Source organism: Netta rufina (assembly GCF_964035555.1).
Source record: "Netta rufina genome assembly, chromosome: 35".
NCBI classification, from domain to species: Eukaryota; Metazoa; Chordata; class Aves; order Anseriformes; family Anatidae; genus Netta; species Netta rufina.
Genome location: NC_140159.1, coordinates 638,783 through 653,233, shown reverse-complemented (window position 1 = coordinate 653,233; position 14,451 = coordinate 638,783). Strand labels below are relative to the sequence as shown.

The 14,451-nt window shown below is 39.2% G+C and overlaps 1 protein-coding gene across 1 annotated transcript in view; it reads right to left on the bottom strand.

Moving 5' to 3' along the window:
* LOC311220579 (maltase-glucoamylase-like) overlaps positions 1–10,276 on the bottom strand; it is a gene marked incomplete at its 5' end in the record, with an annotated part of 34,366 nt that extends 24,090 nt beyond the window's left edge. Inside the window, 10 exons of the mRNA XM_084304140.1 lie at positions 221–352; positions 639–764; positions 1,243–1,355; positions 1,959–2,058; positions 3,366–3,537; positions 4,960–5,111; positions 6,080–6,189; positions 6,280–6,400; positions 9,429–9,502; positions 10,153–10,276. Of these exons, the coding sequence (XP_084160266.1) occupies positions 221–352; positions 639–764; positions 1,243–1,355; positions 1,959–2,058; positions 3,366–3,537; positions 4,960–5,111; positions 6,080–6,189; positions 6,280–6,400; positions 9,429–9,502; positions 10,153–10,276 (1,224 nt within the window). The remainder of the gene's footprint in view (positions 1–220; positions 353–638; positions 765–1,242; positions 1,356–1,958; positions 2,059–3,365; positions 3,538–4,959; positions 5,112–6,079; positions 6,190–6,279; positions 6,401–9,428; positions 9,503–10,152) is intronic.
* Between the last annotated feature and the right edge of the window lie 4,175 nt (positions 10,277–14,451).

Sequence of the window (14,451 nt, the reverse complement as noted above, 5' to 3'; positions counted from 1 at the left end):
AATAAAATTACAAAACTACAGAAAATGTGCACCCACTGTTATTGAGCCCAGCAACTCTAAGGATGTCAACTGTAGCAACGTTCAATTATCCTGATATTATTTAAGAAGGAAAAATAATTTGTTTCTTTTGAAAAATACATAAATATATAATATTATGTATTTGATGTAACGTCATAGGAAAACGTGATTATAATTATTACCAATAATAATAAATGCTTACCAGTATGAGAACATATTTTTTATTATAGTTGTGCAGATAACTTTGAAACCTAGGGAGTTCTGCAAATTTCTCTTTGTCATAAGTAAAATCTTTCCTTGCTTCCATGTAATCAATATCTGTGTATTGAACGTCCTGAAAGAAAAGAAGCAATACTTGACTCCGGGATGTGCTGCATTTTGATTAAAATTTCTGGAAAATCAACCGATGCAATCAACTGGATGCAGGTGTCTATTTTTAATGGTTATCCACCAGTCTTGTTGTGTTTTTTTTCATGAAACTGGGAAAAAAACGGCTCTTGATGCTGATGTTCTGTGGCTTCTGAGAGCATCAGAAAATCAGATATTGGGAAAACAAGCTATTTTGGTTGTTTCTGCTCAATTTCGCTGCCTTCTCCATGAAAAGCCACATTTTTACTCACGAAAGGAAGATCAACTGCTACGTTCCGCTCCACAACCGCCTTCACCTCGTCCAGAGACCCATAATCATAGCGACTAAGCTGAAAGCCGAGAGCCCAATAGGAAGGCAACGCCGGCAGTCCGACCAGCTGGAAATTAAAACCAAAAAAGGATGAGATTTTTGGGTCCGATTCCCTAAATTTGCACTCCTCAGAGGGATTCAGCTGGAGCATGAGAAGCCACATTTGATGCAATCCCCTTCAACTGTGAAGTTTTCCTATGCTTTTTTCCCCAAAAAAACAGCCAAAAGCAAATGCTGATGCCAAGAACGACGTATCCATTGATACCCATTGAATTATTATGTTCTCCTTAAAAGAGTAAGCTCTTTTGAAAATAATTATAATATTTACTAATTTGTTATTTAATATTTGAATGCTCAGAACTTTAACGTTCAACGTTCACCACTCAACGTTGCGACACTCAACGCAATTATTAACCAAACATCAATAATGCTGATTTTTGACGAGCAAAGCCAAAGGTTGGAGAACATCTGGCCAAAAATCAACCCTGCCTAAAACAGAATTACCAAAACCCAACTGCCCAGGGCCCCCGAGGGTGGATGCCTACCTTCACGTACTCCTGCACCACTTGCTCGGGAGTGTCACCTAAGAAGACATAAAAATCCAGAATTCCGCCAATTGTTCTGTAAGTGACTGCTGGCGCCGGTTGTAGGGCGAACTCTGCAAGCCAAAAAACACACAAAAATGGGATGGGATGTTTCCTAAATCTCCAGTAACTGTTATGATGATATGAGATGGAAAAAATCAAGTAAACCCAAAAGCTAAATTACTTGAGCTTAAAATGAAATGTTTTCAGCTCCTTCTAAAAATGTTAATTATCTCAATTTTTAAAATGTTTCTATTTACTTTCCTTTACAGTCCGAAACAAGAAATCCTTCTCATTGAATTTTCAGACTCAAGACACTAGAATATTTCACTTCAGCATCCAAATAAGCACCATTTTCCTTAATTAAGGAAAATAAGCACAATTTGCCTTAACGAAGGAAAATTAAGGGCATATATTTGAAAGTGCTGTTTAAACTTAATTTTAAATTTAGGTTCTGCTTTTAATGTCTTTTTGCATAGGAAATACGAGGAAATCCTTGCCCTAATGGCTATGTTCACACATTTTAAGACAACAACTTTCAAAATTTAACAGGATATTGTATACTTTAAAAACTGAAATCAGCAGCTTTGCAGTGCAATAGCCCTGCAGATCATAGAAAAAAAGGGATTTTTTTTCTTTTTTTGGAATGAGTAGAGCTGTGGAGAAGACGTGCTTACCCATGGCATTGCTGTTCATCAAGAAAACACCAAAAGAGGCTCCACTTGTGTCTTCCAAACACAAGAAGAAAGTCTGGACGCCGTATAAGTTGTCCATGTTCTTGAAGGAAAACAGAAAAGATTATTAAAAAAAAACAATATCTCAAAAAATGTATCACCTGCAAGGTTAAGCTTCTCAAAATGGGAATGTAAAATTTGCACAAAATTCAATGAAAGCCCAGATTCGAGGAAAACCTGTCTCTCTCGGAGCCATACGGATAAGACCTCAAACCTCTGATTAACAATTATTAAAAGGATGAAGATTATAAATTCTACCAGGGATGGAAAGGAAATAAACACAACCATTTCTACAATGCATTTGGTTGTAGGCAAATGCAACCTGCCTTAGTTTGGGGTTGAAAAAGAAAAATAGAAGTAACAGCCCACAGGCAATATTTCAATATTTTAAAATAATAATAATTTGTAAGCACTGAGCCATTCTCCTGAATCCTATTTCAACAAGAGGATCAGTGCTGCATCAATCTAACTTTAAAGTGCCAGAAATTATATCAGAAATGTAATTATTATTTATTTATTTTTAATTTTTGCAATATTGCCTTGTCGAGAACTAGCACACTCTAGCAGATATTTCCTTTTTCTCAAAAAGGCCAAAAAGCTAGGAATAACTGTAGTGATAATCGTTTGACTATTTCACCCAAAGAAACAAACAAAAATATATTCCGAACGGGAATCCAAACTGAAAAAGCAATAATCTGCTTCTTGGAAACTGGATCAATTAGTGGAGGAAAAAAAAAAAAAAAAAAGCTGGGGGAAAAAATAAGTAGGAAAAAAACCATAAACAGCTGATAGAGCTATTATGGTTTGTAAATCAACAGCTGCCAAATGCGTTATTTCCTGAGCAACGAGGGAAAGTGTTGTACCGGCCAAGTTTTGCATGTGGCGATGCACAGCCAAGCTGTTTTTTATTCTTTTTATCAGCAAACAAACAGTGTGAGATTTTGATGCTCATGAGCTGATAGGCAGCATGTTACAACACCGCACAAATCGACCAAATCACTGCAAATATTGACCAAAAGCTATTCCACCGGCAATTTTACTGGGTTATATCTACCTTTTTGCAATCACATGCAGCACTCAGCACAGAATAAAATAAAATAAAATAATAAAGTAAAAACGAAATAAACATAAAATAAAATAAATAAATAAAATAAAATAAAATAAAAAAATAAAATAAAAAAAAAATAAAATAAAATAAAATAAACAAAATAAAACAAAATAAAACAAAATAAAACAAAATAAAACAAAATAAAACAAAATAAAACAAAATAAATTTTGGCGAGGTGCCAAACATGCAATATGTCTGGATCACAGGATTTGCCCAAAGAAAATATAATAAAATTTGCTTACTCCCGAAGGGGCAGAGTCCCGGCTGAACATGGGCCAGGTTTTCCAGTTGACATCGTGCTGGAATTGCTTGTGCACGTGCTCGCCAATGCCGTAGATGTTGCTGCTGGGGAGTTTCGTGGAGAGCTGCAAGAACTGGTCGGCGTACACCAGCGGGCCGATGGCGGTGTTGAACCTGGGGGGAATCGGGGAGAAAATGGGAAGGTCAGATCCGTTGGTGTCGCTAAATACAAAATAAATAAATAAATAAATAAATAAATAAATAAATAAATAAATAAATAAATAAATAAATAAATAAAATCCCAAGCCATTGATTTCAAAAGAAAATTCGAATTTGAGTTTTGAAGAAAGTGATTTTGTCGCTTGGTGTGTCATATGATAGCCAAAACTTTTTTTTTCTTTTTTTCTTTTCTTCTTTTTTTTTTTTTTTTTTTTTTTTTGGCATACCACACTAAAAATACCGCGTGTTTAAACAATAATTCATCGGTGGTGATTTTTTTTTTTTTTTTTTCATTAAAAGCGACTTTGTTTTGCTCGTATTTAAATAAAAAGACGAAGGGTAATATAAACAACCCTCCAGAGTGTTGTTTCAAGCAGGTCCCCCTGGATTAAATGACGTGTTCTCCCCCTCCACGCCTCAGTTAAATCAGAGGTGGTTTCCTGAACACCAGCTCCGTAATTAACGGCAAATTAGTCCCTAGAAAGGCTTTTAACAAAGCAAACAATACAAAGCCCGAAGGACGAAAGCAAATCCTAGCTAATTAAACTCGAAGGGTTGCTAGTGGTCAGGCTGGTAATCACTTCTTAATTGGTTTAATAAATATTTCCTCCAGGTGCTTCCGCCTTTTAACGGGCCCCGTGTTGGTTTAGGTTTAGTTCATGTTTGGGTGTTGGTTTTTTTATTTTCCTAAGGAAATAAAGGGATTTAAATGCTTCACTTTTCATATTTTATTCCTATTTCACTAAAAGTAGCTTACTGCTGGCTGGTAGGAAAAAGTCCCATATTGTATGCATAAGGCACGGCCTGATATTGATGGTTGAGAATTGCAGAATAAGCATAATTAAGACCAAATATATATATATAGTGATTTTAAGTGCTGCCGAGGATTTGTAATGATCGAGGACCTGAGGACTAATTGCCCTGAATTTATGGCACAAAGCAGCTGTGAAGATTTCCCCAAAATAAAGGGGGAAAGAGGGTGCGGAGGCAACAGGGCAAAAGGTGACCCTGTGAGATGGAGCTCCCCATCGCCCAAATTTTGAAAAGAATATTTCCAATTTTACATCGAAAGAATATTTCCATGCTGTTCATCCATCTAAAGAAGAAAAGCAGGAGCCGGCACGCCCGAAAGAGCACCCAATGTGACCATACCTTCAAAATAAGATAAGATAAAATAAGATAAAATAAGATAAAATAAGATAAAATAAGATACATAAAATAAAATAAATAAAATAAAATAAATAAAATAAAATAAAATAAAATAAAATAAAATAAAATAAAATAAAATAAAATAAAATAAAGCAAAGCAACCAACCGACCAAAAAAAAAGAAGGTGATGTCACAATATTATAAATGAAAAGCTCCAAAGTTACTCACAGGACTTTTCCGTTGCTTACTCGGGTCACCCTGATGCTAAAGGGATTGTTCTCAAAATCGACTCTGTATTTTAAATCGGAGGCCGCCGATCCAGTGAAGGGCACCACGTGCTCATGGGGGACTTCAAACCTTTTGTTTTGGGGGTCAGTGATCTGTAAAGGAACACCGGGTCGTTAAACATTAATGAATGTAACACTTTCCAGATTTAACGTCTGATGAGACCAGTTATGGAAGAGATCTGACTGGGATGGACTGGGAATCGTGGATGGAAGGGGTCTTAGAGACCAGTTATGGAGGTGATCTGACTGGGGCCAGATATATATTCATATATATATTAAGATATTTCCCATCATCTCCTCTCTAAAGGAGAATTATGCTCAAATTCTGCATAATAATAGTTTTAGGCATTTCTCAGCATCTCACTTCCGGTCTTTCTGGATATCCTATATGGGCTGGTTATAGCCAAACCCACCCCAACTTCCACATTTCTGGCAGGAAAACGTGTGGCAAACACCTTCCGTCCCCCCCCAGAAAATAAAAAAAAAAAGGACAAAAATAGGGCAGGAAAAGTCCAGCCCAGGCTCAAAATCCATCAATGGCCACTGAATTTTACGCCACATAATAAAATGAATAAAAGTACTTACCCAAAGCTCTTTTTCTGATGAAAAGGGGGAAAAAATGGAAGTAGGATAAAAAATTCTATTTTGAGGGGATTTTTTTTCTGCATGAATGTTGCTGTGTTAAGGATTTTGTACCCATTGCTCCTCCGGGTACAAGAAAGGCTTCTCCTGGTTCAAATTTTTTCATTAGAAACACAAGGAGTGCTAATTTTAGGTAGGAGCCACAGGACAAGAAAGAGGATTCATTACTAAATTAAATTAATTCTGTTATAATCTTGTAGAATCTCCCTTGTGCACCACCCAGGCCAAAGTTTTATAAAATAAACAAGTAAATAAATAAATAAATATAAAATAAAATAAAAATAAAATAAAATAAAATAAAATAAAAAATAAAATAAAATAAAAAATAAAATAAAATAAAATAAAATAAAATAAAATAAAATAAAATAAAATAAAATAAAATAAAATAAAATAAAAACATTAAATTTGGAAAAACTCACCTTGAAGTGAAAGCGATTTTGTGTCTGATATTCCCCGGTGAGGAGCACGGTGTTGATGTCGTTCCCAAAAAGTGACGGTGCGGAGAGCCGGTTCAACAGAACTTGGAACCCTTGGGGTGGGGAAATTAAAATCAATAAAGCATAAAATCGTTGAATTTATTAGGATCTGTGTGTTCCCAGTTCTTGGTGTGTGAACTCACCCTGTGGAGTCGACTGCAATTCCCCCTCCATTTTGTAGCCATGGTTGGAGGAGAAGTAGCACCAGGGCACGCTGGTGTCAACCTGGGGGCTCCAGCAGCAGCCACGGAGGTTGCACAGGTTCTGGTCCAAAACAAAGCAGAAAAGGTGATTTTTTTCCACAAATAAATCCCCTATAATACAGTTTATGAAACACACACGAGGTGCAGCCACCAAAAACCCTACATAACGCTTCCCATCCCTCAGCTCAGGGATGTGCCAATATATCACGACAAGTATGTGCCAACAAGAGTTTTGGGGACTGAAACGAGAAATTTGCTCATTAGTTCTGAAAATAAATTAAAAAGGAGGATTTGGGGATATTTGTTCTTCCTTAAAGCCATCAGCAAATTAAGTTTTTTAAAGAAAATATTGCCATGGCAGACGGGATAAAAAAGAAAGGTCATAGGTTTAGGAGGGTTTTAAAGCAAACGTAGTAATGTTTTTAAAATTTCTGCTTTAAAATTTTGAGCATTGAAGTAATGTTTTAAAAACATTAAAAATAATGAAAAAAAAAAAAAGCATTAATTTTGGTATAAAGACAAATCCATTGCTTCCTTCCTGACATATAAATGTCTCCAAACGGAGCACCTGATGTGTCGATCATTCCAACCTCATGTTGAAAAAACAAAAATTTTCAAGTTAGTTCCGCATAGCCTCAAATGGAGATAAAATCGACTTTATATAAAGCAATTAAAAATATATATATATCAGTCTGTCATGTAAAGCACACGTGCTGGAGTAGTGACAGCAACCTTCCCAGCCCAATAAACCAATAAAACTTTCCAGCCCAATAAATTCCTTCATTTTTTTTTTTTTTTCTGGAAGGAATTAAGTTGTTCACCCATGTTGTGAAAGAACATCACATTTGAAAGCAAGATATGGGCCCTCTGTTGCTTCAAGCATCCAATTATTTTTGTTATCATTAGCAATATGCGTCATTCCTGGGGTCAAAGCATCGCTGTGATAATAGCCAGGGAATTTCACGGGGAACAAAGATCCACCAGTGTGCTCAACCCAATACAAAGATCTCCAGGACTTTCCCAAGGCCAATTTCTCCCCATTTCAGTCAATGCAGAACCAGGCTGGATTTGGAGCAGCTCAGAACCACCCCAATTTCCCCCACTTTTGTGCAAAAGCCCAAGAAAAGCTCATTTTTATGGTATTTGGCTCAGTTTTGCAGTAAGCACAGAGATGCCTACAAAACCACCCAAGACAAACCAAAATTCACTTTAATTATAAAATATTTCAACTGCCTTAATGACTATTAAGACTGAATATTTTTAAAACAACTATTGGATATCAGAGAATGACTAAAACGAATGTTTGAGACCAGAAAACAATTATTAAATATCAGAAAACAGCTACTGAATATCAAAAGTGAACTATTCGTCCCATATCGGGGCATCCACCATCCTCTTTCTCCAACTTTCTCCTACCTTCCAATCATTCCTCCTTCCTCCCTAGCCCAAAAACTATTTCCATAAGAATATTAGAGGAGAATAATTAAATATTAATGCTTAAATTAGCTCATTGAGGTAGGAATTTAGAGCGTATGCTTTATAGCACATATCATAGAGCACGTATCGTTCACGTCCACCACCGGTGATGGAGCAGAGTCCACCCGAAGAAGGGGCCGTGCCATTATCAAAGTCATAATTTTATATAAATATTTAAGCTCGCCCTGCCCTCTGGGCTATAAAAGCGACCTCCCAAATGCCAATAGAGGCACCGGGGGCAAAAATAGCAAGCTTATCCAGAGATAACCTCGATAGCGGCGATAAGCGCTGAACGTTGAACTCTGCCCCCAGGATCAAGGCAAGGCATGGCTGCTTTGTGTAAAATTCCACAGATCAAGCAGGGTTTTATCAGAAAAAAAACATAAATCTCCAGCTAGCACGTGTGCTGGTCATGGTAAGCGATACCAGGGCGTGTTCGCGAGTATCGTCGAGCTCGTATTCGAGCGTTTCATTTCCCTCGGTCCTGTGGCTGGCTAGAAAATGGTTATTTTCTCCCCATCCCTCTCTGCTCCGTAATTCTAGTTTTATGAGCTCATTTGCTTTGGTTTTTGTTTGTTTTGTTTTGGTATTTGGGATGGAAAAGAAAAGCGAGACGGATGCTAACCGGCTCTACGAGTTTCCACAAATCGAAAATTTCCCAGCCAACGTTTAGCCCAAAATCTACTTAATATCGGAAAAAAAAGAAAAAAGAACAACAAAAAAAGCAACAATAAATTGCCTTTTGTTACTTATTATTATAGAATTGTTCAGTTATTCCATCAAATCAACTTAACAGTCTTCAATAAGGAAAGAAATTTTCAATGCTTAAAAATCAATGGACTCTTATGGGCGATGCGCAATGTGAGATTTAAATAAATAAAATTTCTCCAAATCTTTGCTGCACTGCTGTGGGGAGAATAATTCCCAAAATACGTGATTCTCTGGTTTTATCCTCAAATTCTGCAATGTTTAATGCCTGTGATATGGAATGGTAGGAATGATGCACAACGTGGGACGCGCCATAAAAATATTTGATAATTAAATTCTTATTAAATAATTATAGAGTTCACTTCTGACATCACACCAAAAAAAAATGCACTTCTGGCAAATCATGATTCGCCATGAAGCAAGGTTGCAGCAAAGCCTAGAGGAAATTTTTCCCAAATTGCTTCATTTGGGTCTAATTTTGTTCCCAACCCCAGTCCAGGGCATGGGCTTTATTGCTCCCTTGAGGAGAAAAATCAGACTTGATAATGGGCTGAAATTGGTTTTAAAAAATAATACTAATTTCTTTTCAATTTAATTTTTTAATTAAAAAAAATAATAATAAATATTGGTTTAAACGTTGGTTCAAAACTTTGAAATATTGGTTAAACATCGGTTTAAGAATTGGTGTTAAAAGTAGTTGTTAAAACTGGTTGTAAAAATTGGTTGTTAAATTTGGTATTTGCACACTACCATAATAATACATTTGCAGGTTGAAAAAGCGTTATAAATAAATAAATAGTTTTGGTATAAATAACGTATTTTACTATTATGAAACGTGAGTAATTTTGGCTCTGGGTTTTGGCTGTAACTCCTGGCTTTTGTGTGTTTTTGGGGTATTTCCAGACCTTGGTGGCAAATTGATCCGGGATGCAGTCGATTTTCTCGGCTGTTGTCACGCTCGGGCAGGTCGGGGAAAAATCTGCGAGGCGAAGGAACCCAAAGGTTAATTTTGGGTTGTGGATGAACATTTCACACCATTTAAGTTACCCAAAACCCAAATTATTGCCATGCTCTTGCAACTGGTGTTTGTTTCTTGCCCCTGGAGCACCCAACCACCATCATCCCATCTGAACTGCTGCCACGTCTCCGGTTATACAAAATTTTACAACTGCCAAAACCAACAAATAGAGAGAAAATCTTCGTTTTTTCATTATTATTTTTTTTTTCAGGGTGTTTGTGAATGATTCCTGAAGTAATACAATAACAAAAAATTAACATTTTTGGTTATTTCCTGCTATTGGCACGTGACTCCGGTTTACCTTTGGTTAATGATTAAAATGGGAGACTTGCCAAGAAGAGAACGTCGTAAATTTTTGCAAAAGCGCAAGGAACAGAATGCACATTTTCTTACTTTCCCACATTTTCCAAGACCCCTACAACAGGCATTACAAGAATACCCTCAATTTCCGAAGGAATCCTTCCCATTCACCTCCAGAATCCAATTTCTGCAAAATTTCCCTTGATTTTCTTTATCGGATTTTTGTCAAACTGATCTGAAAATTCCAAAACGGTGATTTTTATTTTTTTTTTTCCCCAGAAATTGACACTTACGAGTATTGCCAGTATCACCAGTATTTACTATTATTTCTTCCTTCGTCGTCAAAATGCCAATGAGGACGCAAGCCACAGCCACCGCCAAGCAGAAGAGGACGATAAAAATTATTTCCAATTTGCTGAATTTCGCCTTTCCCATCTATGGAGGAACACCGTTGCATGAGGAACCCCAAAGAAAACAAAATTTGGAAAAGATGGAAATTATTTCTATTTTAAATTGTGCCCTTAATACACGTATTAACAAAAATTAAAATATTTCTAAAATAGCATTTTAAAAAAGCATTAGTTTCAATAATTCTCCTATTCCATACAATTCAAACCACGTGCAGGACACTGTTATTCGTCACATGTTCCTGCAAAAGTATATTCAAAACAGAATTTTTACCAACTCTAATTAGAGTCTTTTTTATTTTTTTCTTTTTTGCTGAAATTCCAGAACCAAAAATGAAAAATCGGGTTTTGAAAAATTTGTTTAAAAAAAACAACTTTTGAAAAAAGTATTTTTTTCAAACGACCAAAAATTTGTGTACTCTACCAGAGGAAATTGATATATTAAATATTAAAGTTTGTTAAAATAAATTTTTTGTGCAAGGTGGCTCTCCCAACCAACCATAACATTCACTTCTTTTTTAAAAAAAAAAAAAAAAATCCAATTATGGAAGCACCCAAAATGAAGAAGTTTGAGCTCTAAGCGCCTGCTCTCCCACAATTCAACTGCGGAGCAAAATTCCTAGAAAAACAGGAAAGCAACAAAATTCAGTAACGCACCTTACGGCCCTCCCTCCTTCCTTTCCAGCTCTGGTTTTGCGGCCGTAATTCCTGGTTTTATCCCGTCTCGTTATCAGCCGGGTGTGTCATTTGCTAACGAACCTGGCCAATGGCAGCTGCACGCGGCCGTAAATGGCTTTAATTTTTTATTTATTTATTTTTAAAGGTTTACAGTTTTGCTGATTCTGCAGAGCGGCCAAGGCAGGCGTTTCCCTGATTTACAGTACTACGTGATAAAAAATAAATTAAAAAAAAAAAAAAAAACACATTTCTGAGGGTTTATTGCCCATTTGCACTGAGCCATGATTACCTGAAATTAAGGCATCAAAATGAGAAATAAAATTAGAATTAAAATGACATTGAGGCACTACAAATAAAATTAGAATTAAAATTAGGATTAAAAATGAAATCAGGTGATTAAAATTAAATTTAGAATTAGAATTTTAGAATTAGAACTAGAGTTAGAGCTAGAGTTAGAATGAAAATTAATAGAACTAAAATTAGAATTTAAAATTAAAATTAAAATTAATTAAATTAAATAAAGGCATCATAAAGGCACCCTGGGTAAATCTCCACCCTCCTCCAGGACACACAGGCACCCCCAAAATTTGCTTCTTTTGCACAGAAATAACAGAACACCTAACCAGGGACTCAGGAAATGAAAAAAAATAATCGAAAGAAGAAGAGTAAGAATAAAAGTAATAGTCGTAATAATAGTAATAGTCGTAATAGTAATAATATAATACTAGTAAAATAATAATAATAATAATAATAATAATAATAATAATAATAATAATAATAATAATAATAATAATAATAATAATAATAATTATAATAATTATAAAAATAATAATGGTAATTATAATTATTATAATTAAAATAATAATGGTAATTATTATTATGGGCTGCTCCAGGAACTGCCGTGAATCACCGCTGGCTGATAAAAATTCCGAAAAAAATTTTTATTCTAAAACGAACTGGAAAAAAATGGGGGTTTTCTGACCCAAAAGCGCGCTTTTTGGGCCAGGAGCGGAGGCCAGCGGGAAGGAGGCCCAGGAAATCCCGCAAACCTTGGTGTTATCTCCGAGCCTTCGTTAGGGCCGAGATAACGAGCGGGGGGCGGTCACATGGCCGGCCAGCCCCGGGAGGTTTATGGCCGATGAAGGCCCGGCCCCGGTCGCCTTGGAGGCCCCGTTGGAGGCCACGGGGGGGTGTAAAGGGAGGACGCGAGGGCTCGGCCGGGAAAACGATCGCATTTATCGGGAGGGAGGAGCACGTGAAGTGGGGGGGGGGGGCGGGGCATGGGTGTAGAGCTCCATGGCCATGGGTACAAAGCTTCATGGTCATGGGTGCAAAGCTTCGTGGTCATGGGTATGGGTGTAGAGGTTCATGGTCATGGTCATCTTGGCCATGGGTGTAGAGGTTCATGGTCATGGCCATGGGTCTAGAGGTTCATGGACATGGTCATCATGGCCATGGGTGTAGAGCTTCAAGGCCATGGTCATCATGGCCATGGGTATAGAGGTTCATGGTCATGGGTCTAGAGGTCCATGGGCATGGGCATGGTAGAACTTCGTGGTCATCATGGTCATGGCCATGGGTATAGAGGTTCTTGGTCATGGTCATGGGTGTAGAGGTTCATGGTCATGGTCATCATGGCCATGGGTATAGAGGTTCATGGTCATGGGTGTAGAGCTTCATGGGCATGGGCATGGGCATAGTAGAACTTCGTGGTCATCACGGTCATGGCCATGGGTCTAGAACTTCATGGTCATGGTCATCATGGTCATGGGTATAGAGTTTCTTGGTCATGGTCATGGGTGTAGAGGTTCGTGGTCATGGTCATCATGGCCATGGGTGTAGAGGTTCTTGGTCATGGTCATGGGTGTAGACCTTCATGGGCATCATGGTCATGGTCATGGTAGATCTTCATGGTCATGGCCGTGAGTGTAGAGCTTCATGGTCATGGTCATGGCTGTAGACCTTCATGGACATGGTAGACCTTCATGGTCATCATGGTCATGGTCATGAGTCTAGAACTTCATGGGCATGGTCATCATGGTCATGGGTTCATGGTCATGGTCATGGCTGTAGACCTTCATGGTCATCATGGTCATGGTCATGGTCATGAGTATAGAGCTTCATGGTCATGGTCATGGTAGACCTTCATGATCATGGGGGTAGAGCTTCATGGTCATGGTCATGGCCATGAGTATAGAGGTTCATGGTCATGGCCATGGGTGTAGACTTTCATGGGCATCATGGTCATGGTCATGGTAGTTCTTCATGGTCATGGCCATGAGTATAGAGGTTCATGGTCATGGTCATCATGGTCATGGGTTCATGGTCATGGTCACGGGTGTAGACCTTCATGGGCATGGTAGACCTTCATGGTCATCATGGTCATGGTCATGGTCATGGTCATGGTAGACCTTCATGGGCATGGGGGTAGAGCTTCATGGTCATGGTCATGGCCATGAGTATAGAGGTTCATGGTCATGGTCATGGTCATGGGTGTAGACCTTCATGGGCATGGTAGACCTTCATGGTCATCATGGTCATGGTCATGGTCATGGTAATGGTCATGGTCATGGTCATGGTAGATCTTCATGGTCATGGTCACGGGTCTAGAACTTCATGGTCATGGTCATCGTGGTCATGGGTATAGAGGTTCATGGTCATGGTCATGGGTGTAGACCTTCATGGTCATGGTCATGGTCATGGCCATGGGTACAAAGGTTCATGGTCATGGCCATGGCTGTAGACCTTCATGGGCATCGGCCTTCATGGTCAGGGGCACTGGGAGGATACTGGGAGCACTGGGGGGGGGCACTGGAAGGGTATCGGGAGGATTGGGGGATACTGGGAGGGTACTGGGGGCACTGGTGTATACTGGGAGCACTGGCGCAGTGCCTCATCATTAATGCTGTAATTACCATCGACAGGAACAGACCTGCCCATACCGCCCCCCCCCCCCAAAAAAAAAGACCCCCCCCCCCCATTGTCCTGGGGGGGTCCCCATCATTCGGGGAGGGGGTCCCAAAGTCCACGGGGGGGTCCCAAAGTCCGGGGGGGGTCCCAAAGTCCAGGGGGGGTCCCCGTTGTCCTGGGGGGGGGGGTCTCCGTTGTCCGGGGGGTCCTCAAAGTCGGGGGGGGGGGGGAGAGCATTTTTTTTTGGGGGGGGGGGTGTAATCCGGGGGGCATCTTCTTGGTCCCATTATCCTTCGGGGGGGTCCCCATAGCCCTGGGGGGGTCCCCATAGCCCTGGGGGGGTCCCCATCGTCCTTTGGGGTCCCCATTTTCCTTTGGGGGGGGGTCCGATGGTCCTGGGGGTCCCATTGTCCTTGTGGGGGGGTCTTCATGGTTTGGGGGGGGGGTCCCCATTGTCCTTTGGGGTCCCATTTTTTTTTGCGGGGGGGTCCCGTTGTCCTTGGGGGGGGTCCCCATTGTCCTTGTGGGGGGGGTCTTCATGGTCCGGGGGGGGGGTCCCCATGGTCCTGGGGGGGTCCCCATTCTTCTTGGGGGTCCCGTTTGCTTTGAGGGGGG